At 40.2% G+C, this 19,778-nt stretch overlaps 1 protein-coding gene across 1 annotated transcript in view; it reads left to right on the top strand.

Annotated features, from left to right (window-relative positions):
* GDPD4 (glycerophosphodiester phosphodiesterase domain containing 4) overlaps window positions 1-19,778 on the top strand; it is an 85,775-nt gene that overhangs the window by 64,331 nt on the left and 1,666 nt on the right. Inside the window, exons 12-14 of the mRNA XM_070427045.1 lie at window positions 11,173-11,320; window positions 13,270-13,352; window positions 14,183-14,235. Coding sequence (XP_070283146.1) covers window positions 11,173-11,320; window positions 13,270-13,352; window positions 14,183-14,235 — 284 coding nt within the window. The remainder of the gene's footprint in view (window positions 1-11,172; window positions 11,321-13,269; window positions 13,353-14,182; window positions 14,236-19,778) is intronic.

The raw sequence follows: 19,778 nt of genomic DNA, 5'->3' as shown, positions 1-19,778 counted from the left end.
GTTTGGCTCAGTGGATAGAGTGTCGGCCTGTGGACTCAAGGGTCCCAGGTTCGATTCCGGTCAAGGGCATGTACCTTGGTTGCGGGCACATCCCCAGTAGGGGGCATGCAGGAGGCAGCTGATTGATCTCTCTCATCGATGTTGCTAACTGTCCCTCTTCCTTCTTCTCTGTAAAAAATCAATAAAAAATATATTTAAAAAATTTTGTGTTCCTCTTGATTTTTATTTAAATCTATTGTGATAAGAGAATAACTCTGTATAATTTCAGTAATTTTTAATGTATTTAAACTTGTTTTATGGCCCATTTTATCATTTATCTTGCTGAATTTCTCATGACTATCTAAAATAATGTGCTCTCTTCAGTTGCTGGATGTAGTATTCTATAAATGTCAATTAGTTTAAGTTGGTTGAGACTTTTCAAACATTTCATAGTGAATTTTTCCTTGTTTCTTTTTTCTATTATGTTAACACAAGGGCTTAAGTTGCAGATCAAACTGACAAATATCAGAGAACTTGCCTACTATCAATCTTTCTTATTAATCTCAAAGATAAGTGGGCAGTGAAGAGGCTCAGACAAGAAGTCAGAGACATTGACTCCAGCTCCACTGGTATTCCTTTATTGGATACATACATACCCTAAGGTCCACAGAATATTTCACATAGAAGAGGCACATTTGAGTTACAAAACATCTCCATTTAATACTCCCAGGAAGTGGTATAGCTTATGTGACCTCCTCCAGGGACCCATGCCTCATAAATCTACATTCTGTATTTACTTACAAAATCTATATATATAGAAGCGTAATATGCAAATCAACCCGACGGCGGAATGACCAGTCAGCTAACACACACTGACCACCAATGCAGGAGCTGCTCCCAACCCACAGGCCCTGATCATCACTTGGGGCCTGCTGGCCAACCTCTCAGTCTCTTCCCCCTGGCCGGCAGGCTCTGATCGCCCAATGAGGAACTGGGAACTGGGGGTGGGTGGTGGTGGACCCTGGTGGCTCCAGGGCCCCAGTCACCCCACCAGTCACTCCATACACAGAGGGTTACCAGTGGCAGTGGCGGTAGGGGCGGGCCTGGCTGTTGGCAGCCGGGAAAGATCAGCCCTGATCACAGGTGAGGCCTAGAGACCCTCTCTGTGCATGAATTTCATGCACTGGGCCTCTAGTATATAATAAAGAAATACTTAACAAGGAGCATCCTTTAACTAATATTTTCTATATATAATGCTTTGCTTCCTGCCCAGGTGGTGGGACTCAGTGGTTGAGGGTCTACCTATGAACCAGAAGGTCACAGTCGATTCCTGGTCAGGGCACATGCCCAGGTTGTGGGATTGATCCCCAGTAGGGGTTATGCAGGAGGCAACCAATGGATGATTCTCTCTCATTATTGATGTTTCTATCTCTTTCTCCCTCACCCTTCCTTTCGGAAATAAATTTATATCTATATGTATATATAGATATACTTCTCTTCCTAGTAAATGTCATTATTATATTTACAAAAGATGTAGCTATTATGTTGACAAGAAGATTAGATCAAGTCTTCTGCCTTTTTTCTTTTAGGAGCAAACTCACCAGTCAGAGAGAAGTGAATGACTACTTATGCCTCATCTGCCAGTTACTGAGAAAGGAGTGTTAATGTATCCAACTATGATTTTTGATTTGTGTATCTCTCTCTTAAGCTCTGTTGTTCTTATGTTTTAAAACCCTTTTATTAGGGTGCATATGCATTTAGAATTGTTAGGTCTTCTTGGTGAATTGATTCTTTCATTATGAAATGTCCATTATATCTGCTAATAATTCTTATTTAAAGATTACTTTTTCTTTTATTAACGTTACCACACTAGCTTTCTTATAATTAGTGTTTGTATTACACTTATTTTTACTGTCATTTATCTTTCAACTGCTTTACATCTTTAAAGTCCATTCATCTCTTGTAAAAAGAATGTTATTGGTTCTTGCTTTTATATTTAGTCAATCAATCTCTGCCTTTTAATGGGAATGTTTGGTCCATTATTAATCCTATCATAGCCTCTAAATGTTCAAGTGAAAGGAAGAATCATATGTCTCTCACTTTAAAGCAAAAGCTAGAAATGATTAAGCTTAGTCAGAAAGACATGTTGAAAGCCAAGATAGGCCTCTTGTGCCAAACAGCTAAGTTTAAATGCAAAAGAAAAATTCTTGAAGGAAAAATGAACACACAAAGGATAAGAAAGCAAAACACCTTTATTATTGATATGGAGAAATTTTTAGTGTTCTGGAGAGAAGATCAATTCAGCCACAACAGTTCTTTAAACCATGCCTAATCCAGAACAAGGACGATGTTTAATTCTTTGAAGGCTGAAAAAGATAAGAAGACAGCAGAAGAAAAGTTGGAAGCTAGGAGAGGTTGGTTCATAAGATTTAAGGAAAGAAACCATCTCCATAACATAAAAGTGCAAAGTGAAGCAGCAAGTGTTGATGTAGAAGCTATACCAAGTTATCCAGAAGATCTAGCTGAGATAATAAAGGTGATTACACTAAACAAAAGATTTTTAAATTTTTAGTGTAGATGAAACAGCTTTATATTGGAATAAAATGCCATCCAGGATTTTCAAAGCTAGGAAGGAGAACTCAATGCCTGGTCTCAAAGCTTCAGAGGACAGGCTGACCCTCTTGTTAGGAACTAATGCCATGGTGACTTTAAGTAGAAGCCAATACTCATTTACCATTCTGAAAATCCTATGGCCCTTAAGAATTGTGCTAAATATACTCTGCCTGTGCCCTATAAATGGAACAACAAAGCTGGATAACAGCACATCTGTTTACACTATGGTTTACTGAATATTTTAAGCCTACTATTAAGATCTGCTCAGCACAAAAGATCCCTTTCAAAATATTACTGCTCATTGACAATGCATCTGGTCACCCAAGAGCTCTGATGGAGATGTACAATGAGATTAATGTTGTTTTCATGCTGCTAACACAACATCCATTCTTTAGTCCATGTATCAAGGAGTAATTTTGACCTTTAAGTCTTATTGTAAGAAATAAATTTCATGAGGCTCTAGCTGTCATAACTAGTGATTCCTCTTATGGATTTGAGCAAAGTAAATTGAAAACCTTCTATAAAGGAGCTACTATTCTAGATTCAGAACTTCTGTGATTCATAGGATGAGGTCAAAATATCAACATTAACAGGAGACTGGAATGTTGATTCTAATTCTCATAGATGACTTGGAGGGGTTCAAGACTTCAGTGGAAGAAGTAACTGCAGATGTGGTAGAAATAGAAAGAAAATTATAATTAGAAGTGGAGCCTGAATATGTGACTAAATTGCTGTAATCTCATAAAACTTTAACAGATGAGGAGTTATTTCTTACAGATGACCAAAGTGGTTTCTAGAGATGAAATCTATTCCTGCTATTCAGCAATATTCATGCTGTGAATATTGTTGAAATGACAAGCAAGGATATATAAAATTACATAAACTTGGGAGCATTATCTCAATGCCTTGAGATTTTGTTTCCTGGCAGTTGTCGACAGTTTGGCTCAAATAAACAAGTAAACAAAAAAATTACATAAACTTAGTTAATAAAGTGGTAGCAGAGTTTGAGAGAATTGACTGCAATTTTAAAAGAACTTTCACTGTGGGTAAAATGCTATCAAATAATATTGCATGCTACAGAGAAATCATTTGTGAAAGAAAGAGTCAATTGTGGGGCTAACTTCATTGTTGTCTTATTTTAAGAAATTGCCAGCCACCCCAACCTTCAGGAAACACCACCCTGATCAATCAGCAGCCATCAACATCAAAGCAAGACCATCCACAAGTGAAAGATTACAACCTGGCGAAAGCTTAAATGATGGTCAGAGTTTTTTAAGCAGTAAAAATTATTTATTTATTTATTTATCTTTAAATATATTTTTTATTGATTTCAGACAGGAAAGGAGAGGGAGAGAAAGAGAGAGAAGCATCATTGATGAGAAAGAATCATTGATAGGCTGCCTCCTGCATGCCCCCTATTGAGGATCTAGCAACCTGGGCATGTGCCCTTGACTGGAATCAAACTCAGGACCCTTCAGTCTGCAGGCTGACACTCTATTCACTGAGCCAAACCAGCTAGGACTAAGCAGTAAAGTATTTTTTAATTAAGGTGTGTATATTATTATTTTAGGCATAATGCTGTTGCACTCTTAATAAACTACAGTATGATGTAAACATAACTTTTATGTGCACTTGGAAACCAAATATTCGTGTAACTTGCTTTGTTGAGATCTTCACTTAATTGTGGCGGTTTGGATGTGAACCTACAGTATCTCCAAGATATGCCTGTATACCCAGAAGTAGACTTGCTGGATCATATAGTAATTCTAACTGTTTGAGGAACTGACATGTTGTTTCCCACAACTGCTGTACCAACAATGCACAAGGGTTCCAATTTTTCCACATCCTTCACATTCTTGTTGGTTTGTTTTTTTGACGTAGCAATCCTAATGGGTTATTACTAGTCCCTCTTTAAATGTTAGGTGGAATTCACCAGTGAAGTCATCAGTTTTAAGACTTCTGTTTTGGCCGAAACCAGTTTGGCTCAGTGGATAGAGCGTTGGCCTGTGGACCTTTCAGGTCCCAGGTTCGATTCCGGTCAAGGGCATGTACCTGGGTTGCGGGCACATCCCCAGTGGGAGATGTGCAGGAGGCAGCTGATCGATGTTTCTCTCTCATTGATGTATCTAACTCTCTATCTCTCTCCCTTTCTCTCTGTAAAAAATCAATAAAATATTTTTTAAAAAAAGACTTCTGTTTTGGGGAAGACTTTGGTTAATGATTCAGTCTCTTATAGGTTTTCACGTTTTCCAGTTATTCAGGATTCAGTCTTGGTAGATTTTGTGTTTCTAGGATTTTGTCCATTTCATTTAGGTTATCCAATTTGTTGGGAACAATTGTTCATAGTTCTCTTGTGTAACCCTTTTTAGCAAATGATACAAAGCAATAACTATCTATTGTCTTTTTCATTTCACCTTGTAGGACTCCCTTGATCTTTTCTTGTAGGGCAGACCTAGTGTCCATGAACTAGGATCTAGTGTTCTCAGCTTTAGTCTATCTAGAAATTTATCAAGTTTCCCCTCATTTTTGAAGAACAGTTTTACTGGATATAGGATTCTTGGTTGACAGGTGTTTTTTTAAAACACTGAATATGTGGGCACACTGCCTTCTGGCCTTCAAAGTTTATGATCGGATATTTATTGTGGACCCCTTGTATGTGACAGGTCACTTCTCTATTAGTGCTTTTAAAATTCTCTCTTTGTCTTTGTCTTTTGAAAATTTGTTTAAAATGTGTCTCCATGTGGGTCTCTTTGAATTCAACTTAGTCTTTCATCAAACTTAGGAAGTTTTCAGTCATTATTTCTTCAGATATTTTCTCTGCTCCTTTCTTCTCCTTCAGAGATTGTAACAATTCATGTATTGGTTCGTTTAATGGTGTACAACAGATCTTGCAGACTCTGCTAACTTTAATCTTTTTTTTCAGTCTCATTAACTTCTATTGTCCTGTCATAAAATACAGTGATTCTTTATTCTGACTGCTCATATTTGCCTTTGAATGCTAATAGTCAGGTTTTTATTTCAATTACTGTATTTTCAGCTCCAGAATTTGTTTTTGGTTTCTTTTTAGGTTTTTTTGTCCTTTTATTAATATTTTCATTTTGTTTATCTTTTTTTTTTTTTACTTTATCCACATCTTCTTTAGTTCTTTAATTATCTTTAAGATGGTTGTTTTAAAGTCATTATCCAATATATCTGCCATCACATCTTTTTAGGGACAGTTTCTACTGATTTTTTTTCCCCTTGAATAGACCCTACTCCCTACTTTATTTTCTTTTTATTTAATATATTTTTATTGATTTCAGAGAGGAAGGGAGAGGGAGAGAGATAGAAACATCAATGATGAAAGAGAATCATTGATTGGCTGTCTCCTGCATGCCCCACACTGGGGATGGAGCCCACAACCCAGGCATGTGCCCTGACCAGGAATCGAACAGGGACCTTCTGGTTCATAGGTCGATGCTCAACCACTGAGCCACACCATCTGGGCTGGACCACACTTTCTTGTTTCTTTGTATGTTTGTGATTTTTTTTTAAATAGGACATTTGAATCTAATAATCTGGTAACTCCAGATTTTCCCCCTTCCTCAGGGTTTGCTGTTTTTGTTATATATACATTTGTTTGTTGATCGGTTGTCTGTGCCAAGGATCAGCCTGAGGTATAAACTTAAAGTCTTCTCAGGTATCTTCAATGCCTTTCTCTGGACATACACAGTCACTTTCTAATTTTCCCTATATATGCAGTTGCTTTTCAATGCCCTAGTATTTAATATCTGCGGTCCAAAACCAAAAAAAGAGAAAAATGAAAGGGGGGGAAGAAAGATCACTGGTCCTGTAAATCCCCTGAAAATCACCTCAGCTGGAAGGGGAAGGGTTTGCAACAGTGGAGGGAGGTGCAACAACTAGGGCTTCTCTCCTCTTTGTCACACCTCTCTCATCAGAAGCATCAATCAGTGATCATATCACAGACCTGCCCACCTTGGCTGCTGCGGGAACTTGTGCATAGCTGTCTGCCATGAGGCTAGGGACGTGGTCAGCAAACTGCGGCTCGCGAGCCACATGCGGCTCTTTGGCCCCTTGAGTGTGGCTCTTCCACAAAATACCACATGCAGGCGCACATGTACAGTGCGATTGAAACTTCGTGGCCCATGTGCAGAAGTCGGTATTTTGTGGAAGAGCCACACTCAAAGGGCCAAAGAGCTGCATGTGGCTCACGAGCCGCAGTTTGCCGACCACTGGGCTAGGATATGGGGGATGGGTAACTGCCAGTGTGCTAAGTGATTCAATTAAAGTTAATGATAACTTACCATCCAACTCTTCCTCTGGAAGATGCAAGCCTTCAATAGACTACATGTTCCAGATTCTGCCAACACAGCTGTTAGGTGGGGAGACAGATTCCTTATGCTTCCTTCTCTGCCATCTTCTCAGAATCCCTTCCTGTGTACACAGGTTTTTATTTCTATGGATAAATGCGCAAGAATATAATTTCAGGGGTATGGTAATTCTTTAGTTTTAAAAGAAACTCAACTTTTTCAAAGGGGCTATCATTTTACATTCCTACCAGCAATATCTGATGCTCCTGGGTCTCTGCATCCTTGCTAATATTTGGCATTACCACTACTTTTTAAAAAATATATATTTTATTGATTTTTTACAGAGAGGAGGGGAGAGGGATAGAGAGTTAGAAACATCGATGAGAGAGAAACATCGATCAGCTGCCTCTTGCACGCCCCCTACTGGGTGTGTGCCCACAACCAAGGTACATGCCCCTGACCAGAATCGAACCTGGGACACTTGAGTCCGCAGGCCCACGCTCTATCCACTGAGCCAAACCGGTTAGGGCACCACTACTTTTTATTGTAGCCTCTCTGAGAGGTGTGTAGTGATGTGTGTACTCATCGTGGTTTAATTTGTGTTCTCTGATGGTTAATAAACATCTTACCATGTGCCTATTCGCAACTGGTATATTCTCTTCTGTCTCTTCATATCTTCTTTAATTGATTGCTTGATTTTTGTTTTGTTTTTACCTTTGAGAGTTCTCTTATACATTATAGATACTAGTCCTTTGTTGGATATGTGGTTTGCAAATATTTTGCCCAAGTCTATGGCTATTCTGAGATCCTCTCATCAGGATTTTCAACTGAGCAAAAAATTTTTAATTTTGATGAGGTGCAATATCATTTTTCCCTTTTATGGATCATGTTTTAAGTGTCAAGTCTGAGAACTGTTTGTCTAGCCCTTATATATCAAAGATTTTCTCCTATTATTTTTCCTGAAAGTTTTATAGCTACACTAATAAAAGAGAAAGATGCAAATTAACCATCACTCTGCCACTCCATTACACCTACAAACCACCAGCCAATCAGGAGCAAGTATGCAAATTAACCCAACTAAGATGGTGTTGGCCATGGAGCTGGAGCAAGCAGAAGGCTTGGGTTGCCCCCAGCGATGGAGGAAGCCAAGCTTCCTGCCTGCCCTGGCCAGCCCTTGGCTCCACTCAAGGCTATAAAGTTTCAATTATAGAAGATAAATAAATCCCAGATACCAGCTTCCAGCCCGCCCTGGCCTCCACTCAAGGAGGTGCTGAAAAAAAGAAAAAAAGGAGAGGCTGGGAGCTTGGGTCGCTGGGGGTGGGGGGGGTGGGGGGGGGCGTGGCCAGCCTGAAAACGGCCCTCAGCTCCTCACCCAGGCTGGCCACACCCCATGGGGTGAGGGTCCCCAATGGGGGGCTTGGCCAGCCTGCAAATAGCCATCAGCCCCTCACCCAGGCTGGCCAGGCACCCCAGTGGGGGACCCCCACCCTGAAGGGGGTGTGGCCAGCCTGACCAGGCACCCCAGTGGGACCCCCACCCTGATCCGGGACACCCTTCAGGGCAAACCAGCCGGCCCCACCCGTACACCAGGCCTCTATCCTATATAATAAAAGGGTAATATGCAAATTGACCCTAACAGCAGAACGACTGGGAATGACTGGTCACTATGACACACACTGACCACCAGGGGGCAGACACTCAATGCAGGAGCTGCCCCCTGGTGGTCACTGTGCTCTTACCGGGGGGAGCTCTGCTCAGCCACAAGCCAGGCTGTTGGCTACCAGCACAGCGGTGGTGGCAAGAGCCTCTCCTGCCTCCTCAGCAGTGCTAAGGATGTCCGACTACAGCTTAGGTCTGCTCCCCACTGGCAAGTGGACATCCCCCATGGGCTGCCAGGCTGCCAGAGGGATGTCTGACTGCCAGCTTAGGCCCAATCCCCCGGGGAGTGGGCCTAAGCCAGCAGGTGAACATCCCCCGAGGAGTCCCAGACTGTGAGAGGGCACAGGTTGGGCTGAGGGACTCCCCCGAGTGCACAAATTTTTATGCACCAGGTCTCTAGTTTTTATATATTTAAATCTGTGATCCATTTTGAGTTTATTTTTATATAAATTGTGTGGTTAGGTCAAGGTTCTTCTTTTTTTCTGCCTATGCTTGTCCAATTGCTCTAGCACCATTTAAAAAAACCTTCATTATTTCATTGAATTACTTTTTCACCTTTATCAAAAATCATTTGGGCATATTTGTGTGGGTCTATTTCTGGGTATTAAATTATGTTCCACTCAACTATGTGTTTATCCCTTCTCTAATACCATACTGTCTTGATTACTATAGCTGTATAGTAACCTTTAATATTGGGTAGAGTGATTCTCTTTCAATTTATTATCTTCTTTTTCAAGATTGTTTTAGCTACTTGGAGGTTGTGCCTTTACATATAAATTTCAGAACCAGCTGGCCAAATTGTACAAAAAACCTTGTTGGGATTTTGATGGCAATTGCATTAAGCTGGTGGATCAATTTGAGGAGAATTGACATCTTTATGATGTTGAGTCTTTCAATCCATGAATACATATGTCTCTCCATTTATTTAAATATGCTTTGATTACTTTCATCAATATTTTGTAATTTTCAGCTTACAGGTCCAGTACTTACTTTGTTAAGATAACTAATTATTTAATTTTCTTTGGAGTGATTGTTAATGGTACTGTGTTTTTAATTTTAGTTTCTATCTGTTCATTATTACCAAATGAAAATGTGATTGGTTTTTGTGTGTCAGTTTCAAAAGAAACAAAAAGGTAGCTTTTAACTACTGTTTTCTTCTATTTTTTATTTATCTTTAGGTGATATGTAGAATTGTCTTAGACACATATTGGGTAATAATTGACAACATTCCTGCAAAGGTGGTGGTATTGTTTTTATTTTACAGAACTTGCCAAGCTGATATATATGACAGAGGTGAGATTCAGACCCAGGCTCTATGGAGTTGTTTTCAATATGCTATACACGGTGTATTTTCTGAGAAGTTTAATCCCTGAAAATGACTACCTGATTAGAATCACTAGATATTCCTCTAGTTATTTTTTTCCTGTTACTGGAGACTGTACACAAGTATCTACTGGCATTTAGTCTACTGGGGAAAAATAGTGTTTCATTCCCTCTACTCAATGTTTATAAAAAAATCTTTATATTTGAAATGTAAATATTAACCAAATTGGAATTCATTTATTCATTCCTTCAACTACTATTTATGAAGGCAAGTCTTATGCTAGCCAGGTCCTGGATATACAAAGATGAATAGATATTGTCTCTGCCTTTAATTTGCTTACACTCAAGTAAAGAAGACCCATAAGAGAGCAAGTAGAATAAAGGGTGGTACCCAATAGTGTGCTGGAACTGACTCATATCAGCTTTTGGGAGCCTATTATTAAATATTCAGAAACTATGTAAACCTGTTTTTACCATTGGTAGTTTGAAATTGGCTATGGTTGGAGTATTTACACCATAGAAATTAGCAAATACTACAAATAGGACTTTTTTCTTTCTTTGCTTTCCCTTAGGCCAGTGGTCGGCAAACTCATTAGTCAACAGAGCCAAATATCAACAGTACAACGATTGAAATTCCTTTTGAGAGCCAAATTTTTAAAACTTAAACTATATAGGTAGGTACATTATTATTAACTTAATTAGGGCACTCCTAAGCTGGCCTTTGCTAAAAATGTCCTCAATCTGATTGAGGTACGTTCGCTGAGGTCGACCCCTTCCAACTCTCCCATCCTCAACTTGTGCATGAATCGCGCGCTTCCCCTGCGCTGCGTATCCCGTCGCCCGACCCACCGACCGACACCCCCCACTTCTTCTAACGCCACTTCTTCAAAATAGACTCGCCCAGGCCGAAAACCGACTTTTGCACATGGGCCATGAAATTTCAATCGCACTGTACATGCGTGCCCGCTCATGGTATTTTGTGGAAGAGCCACATTCAAGGGACCAAAGAGCCACATGTGGCTCGCAAGCCGTGGTTTGCCGACCACTGCCTTAGGCCATCCATTTACTAACATGCCACTGTTGGTGCAGTAGTAGAGGTATCAAATCTATTCCCTTAATCTCATTCCTACAGGAACCCATTCTGCATGTCATATCATAAGTTGTTTCAGAACCAGCTGCTTCTGGTGATTTAAGCAGCAGCCTTTCACAAACCTGGTAGCTTTTCCCTTTTTAGATGATGAGGGGAAGATTAAATCTAAATCTCCTATGGATTCTGTTTTTGTTCCAGTGATTATAAAGCAGCTAACTTCATTATCAACTTATATATCGTCAATGAGCCTTGGGTCTTCTCACTGGCCTGGTGCTCCAAGATTAACTCGGTGACCACAGACAACATTGTGCTCCTGAGGCAGATAAATTACCCGTACTACACCATGGTGAGCTGAGTTCCAGATTGTTCTTCCAAGGCTGATATAATAGGATTTTACATCCCCTACCCCACCTGTATATTGCCCACTGTGTAGTTGCCTGGGGAGTGACTTAAGAGCAGAGACATCTATGATTTTGGAGGTGTGGCTTTCTCCCTTCTATCACACAGATCCTACTGTGAACTTGGAAATGTTCTATTGGCCAAAGAAAATCACATGGTCAAGTCCAGATTCAAGGTGGATGAGGGCAGAAACAGACTTCACCTCTTGTTGGGGAGGAAAAGCAAAGTCACATTGTATACTTTTATTTTCACTCAGATTTTACAGATTTAAGTAACATTTTATTATACTGCACAATTAAAACAATAAATACAACTGTTCTAAGCCATTTGAGGCACAAGACAACTTATTCTTGGTTTTGCTTGGTGATGCTCATGGGGTGGGCATCCATCAGTCTGGTTCCCTGAGGGCATTAAGAGCCCTAGTTTAGTGGAAGTTAGTTAAGAGCTCCTACTACACCTGTCTAGTAGGGCTGTTATGAACATTAGATGTGAAAATACCCTTAAAGTGCTTAGAACACTTCCTTAGCTCCTGTAAGTGTTCATTAATTGTTAGTTCTTATTATTATCATGATCATTAGTGTTTTTATTAATATCACCGGTGCATGAAATTCATGCATGGGGGCAGGGGTGTATGTGTGTGTGTCCCTCAGCCCAGCCTGCACCCTCTCCAATCTGGGACCCCTCGAGGGATTTCTGACTGCCATTTAAGCAGTCGGACATCCCTCTCACAATCCAGAACTGCTGGCTCCCAACTGCCCGCCTGCCTGCCTGACTGCCCCTAACTGCTTCTGCCTGCCAGCCTGATCACCACCTAACCACTCCCTTGCCAGCCTGATCGACGCCTAACTGCTCCCCTGCTGGCCCTATTGCCCCTAACTGCCCTCCCCTGCCGGCCTGTTTATCCTAACTGCCCTCCCCTGCTGGCCTGGTCGCTCCCAACTGCCCTCCCCTGCTGGCCCAGTCACCCCTAACTTCCCTCCCCTGCAGGCCTGATTGCCCACAACTTCCCTCCCCTGCTGGCCTTCTTGTGGTGGCCATCTTTGACCACATGGGGCTGGCCATCTTGTGTGTTGGAGTGATGGTCAATTTGCATATTACCTCTTTATTATATAGGATTATTCAATCCAAAGAAAGACCTTGGGATAGGGTGGGGAATGGCCTAAGAAAGAATAAAAATGCAAGCCCCAGCAGCATGAAGTAAAATTGGAGGGGGAGCAGTGGAGGAAGAAAGGGAGGATCAAACCAGGAAATTAGAAAACACACAAGAGGCACTAGGAGCTGGAGCTCTGGGATGTGGTGATTCAAGTAAGGAGTGTAGAGCAGGGGACATGTTAGGTAAGGGAGAATAATAATTTCAACCTACTTACTTGAAGCATCATGATATAGAACTGCTGGCTCACAGACGAGGTGCTTCAGTATCACCTGGGAAGTTGTTAAAAATACAGGAGTTCTAATTCCTGAGGTCTGTAGAGAGACCCAGGAACCTGTACTATTGAAAGCTGCGCAGGTGGATTTGGATGCCCAGCCAGGCTTTGGAAGCCGAGCCATGGAAACACAGAGCTGGGACTCCAGAACTTGGGCTGTGGTCCTGGGTCCAGAGCAGACTTGCCATGTGATTTCTCTGGGACTCCCTCGGGCCTCTGTGTTGAGCGGCCAGGGAAATGAAGAGTGTGCAGTTTCATCTCTCTAGAGCCCCTCCCCCCTTGGAAGGGTGATTGTTAGGAGAGCAGCAGGTATTCTGTGTGTGTGAGATCACCACATCCGACAGCTTCCTCCGCCTGGTTTGTTCCCCTCCACTCCATCCCCAGCCCTGGCAGCAGAGTAAGGGACTTGGCCCATCTGATCTAAAATCCCTTCCAACAGTTCATGAACTGTAGTTTGTTTTCTACTTTGCAGACACCAAAGTCCTATGTGTTCCTGTGGGTTCTCCTAGATTGTATTTCTGCAGCTTTCATTTTCGCCATATTTTATTTTCATTGGTAAGCATATGTTTGTGATTTTAAATGAATTTTTCCCAAAATAAAAGTACAAGTGGTTCCTTTGAGAAGTTGAGAAAAAACAGTTAAACACCCTATAATCCATTCCTCATGGCAAGTTCTCAGGAAGACAGGGTTAGTAATCTGAACCCTTCATTTCTTTTCATGCTGCCTGCAGCTCGTCACACCCCTTCCACCTCCTCTGCACAAGACAATATTCTAAGGATAAGGACTATCACTGGTGCTCAGTGACCACAGATTCAGTGGGGATTACTTGGGAGAGGATGGGAGCTGAAGGTTGTCAAGAACAAGTGCCTCCATCTTCCCACCTTCCACAAAACTGGACATAGCAGGACGCTGTGTAAACAGCAAGTTCGCAAACCTGGAAGCCTGGGTTTTAGCCGTGGATTTGCCCCTTAGTTGCAGGGCGACCCTAGGAAAATCATTGTCCTTTTCTAGGCCATAATCTTTATCCAAGAAAATGACATGCCAGAATCCGTGCAGGGATAATGCTACATGGTTACAAGTTTCCAGGTGGGAGAGGAAACACCAACTAGAAGAATTTTAGCTAAAGGAGACCATGGTTGTGTAGACCTAATCATGCCCACCATTTCTTCACTGTGAGTTATCCTTTAAAGGGAAAACTACAAACCCTCTGCTTAAGTGAGAATTTTACTGGATAATGTTTCTTTTCTGGCTACTGCCTTGGATTATTGTTCTTTTTTTACTACTACCTTGGGTTATTGTTATTTTTGGCCACTACCTTGGATTATTGTTATTTTTGGATTATTATATTCTTATCCAAGATTCACGGATAGTCTGCTTCCTTCCAGGTGGAGAGAGAACCTAAGAGAACAAGTCTTCGAACGCACCAGCAGTTACACAGGTAAACTTGGGGGCCTACCCCACTGCTACCCATTACCCCAGGACATGGGGTCTGCTTTTCATGTCACTGACAAGTGCTGAGGGAGTCGGATATGGAGGGTGGGGACCAGAGAAAAGTGAGAGGTGTAGCTGGGCACAGATTCTGGAGGGCCCTTGACATCAGGCTCTTTTTGGACTTCATTCTCTAAGCAGAGACCCCATAGGAAGATGTTGAACATGGTATTTACTTTTTATTTCTTCATATCTTTATTCAGCACACAGTTCTTGGGTTCTCACTTTGTGCCAAGCACCCTGCGAGGGACTGAAGATCATTGAAAAAATGGAGGTTGGCTCTACAGAGCAGAGGGTTGGCCCACAGAGAACAGTGAAGAAGCAGACAAAAGTATAGCTATTGACATTAGTGGTCCAGACACCCACATCCAGAATAGCTGTGGGCAATGTGTGTTGGAGGGTCGGGGGGGGGGGTGGCGGGGGACACAGCAGAGATCCTGAAGTGCTGGACTAGAGTCTGGACTCTGCATATAAGCAGTCAGGAGATGGCAAATGAGTTTCAAACAGGGGAGCGATATGCTCAGTTTCTGTGTAGAGGGGATGGAATAACAGAATACTTTATTATTAAGCAGAAAAATTCAGGTGCTGGGGAAGGGAGATAGGTCCAGTAAAGGAAGGGTAAGCTAGATTGAACTTTCAAAAGGTTGTGGCGATAATCACATTGTTATTGGTTTGGGAAGCCAGTTCAATGTCAAAGGAAAAACCAAGTAGAAGGCAGAGGACTTTGCAGTACATGATACTGTTTCTTTCACAGTTCCTGGAACCTTTAGTAAAGCAGCACAAAATCATGAATTAATTTAATTTCTTGTGGATGGTGGTGAAGATCCTGAGATGCTATGCACCAGTGGTAGATGACTGAATAACACAATACTTAGAGTCAGGAATGGATCCACAGGGACTCTGAAAGAATGTTTAGAAATTTGGATAAATTAAATGGAAGTCATTTATACTGTGAAACTGAAGGTTCAAACCAAGATTGTCCAAATCTCTTGAGGGGAGGAGAATTCTAAAGTAACTCTTGGTTACATGAATCTTAAGATCACTCTACTGGCTGTTAAAAAGTCTGAGGGCTGTATTCCAGATACCTTATGATTTTTAGTAGTTGCATGAATAAACTAAGGCTGCCATAATAAAATATCGTAGGCTGGTGGCTTAAGCAACAAAAGTTTATTTTCTCACACTTATGGAGACTAGTTCAAGATCAGTGTGTCAGCAGGTTTGGTTTCTTCTGAGCCCTTGTCCTTGGCTTGCAGATAGCCAAGGTCTTGCTGACCTCACACAGCCTTTCCTCTATGCGCGTGCACATCTTCAGTGCCTCTGTTTGTCTCCAGATTTCCTCTTCTTCAGGCAGATCGGATTATTGCCCACCCTAATGGCCTTATTTTAATAAACTCTTTAAAGGCTCTATTGCCAAGTATAGTTTAGATTTTGAGGCACTGGGGTTAAGGCTTCAACATGTGAATTTGGGGGCACACAATTCAGCCCATTACTAACAGAGCCAAAAAATGAAAAGAACATGGAAATGGTGAGGAAATCATGGATATGAGAGGTTTTGAAAGAAAATTTGAAGATATGTATACCTTTAATGGCTATAATGCCTTAGAAAAAGTACTCAGTTAACTTCCAACACCCTTCATGTTAAAATGAAAAGGAGAGAAGGTGAATAGAAAATAGGTTGAGTATTTCAGTTTAAGAGTTTTTAGTTGCCTATTGCATAAACTAATTTTGTCTGATCTAAGCAGAAAGAAAAGGTATCAAAAGGCTGTTTGAGTACTTCCAAGAAAAACCTAGAAGGTTCAAGACCAAGTTTAGAATCCTGGAAGAAACAAGTAAGACTAGATAGAACTCAAAACCTCAGTCTAGGTTGAGGGGAATAGAGCCCCCCAATACAAGCACAGTGTCACATCTTACACCATAGCCACCAACAGGATGGGCATGTATGGCTGTTGCCATCAGAAGATATTCAGCACCTTTCTAGCTTTAGGATAGATTTTTTCAGCACTCTAAAGAACTCAGTCCTTTGTTTTCTGTCTTATATAGTTTCTTTTTTCTTTTTCGTTTTAAATCCTCCCCTGAGTATATTTTTCCATTGATTTTAGAGAGAATGGAAGAGAGAGGGAGAGACAGAAACATCTATGTGAGAGAAACACATTGATTGGTTGCCTCTTGCATGAGCCCGACTAGGGCCCTGGCTGGGGAGGAGTCTGCAGCCGAGGTACATGCCCTTGACTGAAATTGAACCTGAGACCCTTCAGTCCATAGGCCAACACTCTATCCACTGAGCCAAACTGGCTAGGGCTCATATAGTTTCTTATGAAAAGTCTTCCAAGATAAAAATAGGTTTTTCATTTTCTTATCTTTGTTCCTCTACTTCTAATATGTCCTTTTTCTCTGCTTTTTAAACATTTATCTTTATTGTTGAAAGTATTAGAGATGTCCCCTTCTGACTGTTTTTTATGATTGTTTCTTTTGTTACTGGTTTTCAGTAATTTTATTACGGCCAGGAATTTAGGCATGGGTTAGCTGGGTACTCTGTTTAGAGTCTCACCAGGCTAAAATAAAGGAATTGGCCTGGCTGAGACTTAAGATTACTCTTTCATTCTCACTGGTTTTTGGCAGAATTTACTTCCTTAGAATTGTAGGACTGTAACTGTCCCTGTTCTCTTGATCACTGATGACAGGGTTTTTCTCTGAGCTCCTGGAGTTCACCTTCAGGTCCTTGTCATATGGCCCTCTCACAACATAGCAGCTTACTTTTTCAAAGCTAGCACAATAATATATCTCATAGCAGAGGTATTCAGAAAAAAGAGAACAAAGGAAGCAAAATAACAGAAAAAAACAATAGACAATAAGTTGAAACATGGTAGTCATAAATGCAACCATTTTATTAATTACATTAAATATAAATGGACCAAATACTCAAAAGTAGAGATTGTCTAATAGAAAAAAAGAAAGTCCCAACCATATGTGGTCTACAAAAGAAATACTTAAAAACAAAGCCACAAATAGATTCAAAGTAAAAGGATGGGGTAAACAATATATCATGCAAACAATCTGTATCTATATATATAAGAGCCTAAGCAACCTTTACGACCAGTCGACCAAACGACCGGTTGCTTTGATGCGCACTGACCATCAGGGGGCAGACGCTCAACGCAGGAGCTGCCCCCTGGTGGTCAGTGCGCTCCCACAGCCAACCTCCCGTGGCTGGCTAACTTCCTGTGGTCCCTCCCTGATCAGGGTCCTTCCCCCGGGCCAGCCAACCCTGATCGGGCGATTGGCCCTGATTGTCAACCAGGCTGAGGGACCCCATCCATGCACAAATTCAGGCACTGGGCCTCTAGTAAGAAATAATATCAGAAAAAATAGACTTCAAAACATGGAACATTACTGGAAACAAAGATTTCATAATGATGAAAAGGTCAGTATATCAGGAAGCCATTATAAATAAAATGGTGTATGCACTTAATAGCAGAGCTTCAAACCATATGAAACAAAAAATGAAAGAGAAATCATAGTTGGAGACAAAGCTAGTCTCTCAGTACTTGAAATAAATAATCACACACACACAAATAAAATCAGAAGGGTTATAGAAATCTGAACAATTTCAGTCACATTGACATAAAACAAAATTCCCAACAACTGGAAGAATATACCATATTTTCAAATGTACATGGCATATTTACCAAAATAGACCAGATGACAAGCCATAAGACAAGTCTCAATAAATAAATTTCAAAAGATTTGGATCTTTACACAGTATATTCTGTGACAACAACGAACTTAAAAAACAAATATTAATAAAATATCTAGATTAGCCTCTAAATACTGGAAATTAATGTATTTTTAAACATTCCATTGATTTAGGAGTAAATCACAAGGGAACTTAGATATTGTATATTTTTAAGTAAAGGATAATGCATATACAACAGCAGGACTTACAGGAAAATTTAAATGTTAGAAGGAAGAAAGGTTTAATACTGATTAAGTTTCTACCTTAAGAATCTATAAAAAGAAGAGTACATTTTTCCTAAGTAAAAGAAAGGTTTAATACTGATTAAGTTTCTACCTTAAGAATCTATAAAAAGAAGAGTACATTTTTCCCAAGTAAAAGAAAGGAAATACTAAATATAGCAGCAATCGATAAAACAGAAAGATACAAAGGAAATGCAAAACAGTGGAAAGTTAGTCCTTTGAAAAGTTTAATAACATTGATAAACTCTTAGCAAGATGTGTGAGGGGGGAGCAGGGAGAGAAAGAGGTTGCCAATATAATTAATGATGAATAAAAGAGTATATCCATAGATCCTAGCCATAAAAAGGAAAATTATGAACATTTTTATGTCATTAAATTTGACAACCAAAATGAAGGGAACAGTTCCTGAAAATATATTTTACCAGACCTGACAGAAAAAGAAATAGAAATTTGTAATAACCCATTATCAAAATCAAATTCATATATCAAAAACTTCACCAGAAAGAAAAGTTTGGGCCCAAAGAGTTTCACTGGTTATTCAAATATTTAAGAAATAATACTAATAGCCTTGGCCAGTGGTGTTCAGTGGTTAGAGTGCCAGCCTGCACATGGAAGGGTCACAGGTTTGATTCCCAGTCTTGAGTTATGTACCTGGTTGCAGGTTCAATCCCCTGTCCTGGTCAGGGCTCGTGCTGAAAGCAACCAGTCAATGTCTCTCTTTCACATCAATGTTTGTCTCTCCCCCGCCCCATCCCTTCTACTCTCTAAAAATCAATGGGGAAAAATATCCTCTGGTGAGAATTAACTAAAAATAAATAAATAAATGATACTAATATTATACCAACTCAAAAAAAAAAAGAGGAAAGAACACTTCCCAGCTGATTTTTGAGGCCAGAAAAGTCCTCATATAAAACCTCACAAAGACATTACAGAACAAAATTTACAGATCAATATCATCTACAAACTTAGACATAAAAATCCTTAACAAAATATTAGCAAATTGAATCAATCAATGTAAACAGGATGATACATCATGAGAAAGTAAGGTGTATACCAGTAATTCAAGATGGATATTTCATATAAAAACTAATATATTCCCACATTAAAATAAAAAAAGCATATTTGACAAAAGTCAACACCCCTTTATAATAAATGTCTGGGCTAACTAGGAATAGGGATTAAACTTCCTCAATCTGATAAAATATATTTATAATAAACCTACTGCCAATCTCATTTTTAATGGGAAAGCAATGAATATTTTCCCTGTAAGATCAGAAATAAGGCAAGGATATATGCTCTCACAACTTTTTTCAGCATTGTGCTGGAGATCATAGCCAGTTTAATAAGATAAATGACAGCTATAAAGGAATAAATAAAACTTCTGATTTGCAGATATGATTATTTAAATTAAAAAACTCTAAGGAATCAAACAACAAACAAACCTATAGAAAATAATAAGTGGGTTAAGTAGTCACTCAGGATATAAGGTCATTATACAGAGAAATTAATTGTAAGACT

This window comes from Myotis yumanensis, unplaced genomic scaffold (genome assembly GCF_028538775.1).
Source record: "Myotis yumanensis isolate MYYU_CA2020_CCGP unplaced genomic scaffold, mMyoYum1.0.hap1 SCAF_10, whole genome shotgun sequence".
In the NCBI taxonomy this organism is placed as follows: domain Eukaryota; kingdom Metazoa; phylum Chordata; class Mammalia; order Chiroptera; family Vespertilionidae; genus Myotis; species Myotis yumanensis.
The sequence above is the reverse complement of the archived record's forward strand: the minus strand, read 5'-3'. Positions and strand labels throughout refer to the sequence as shown.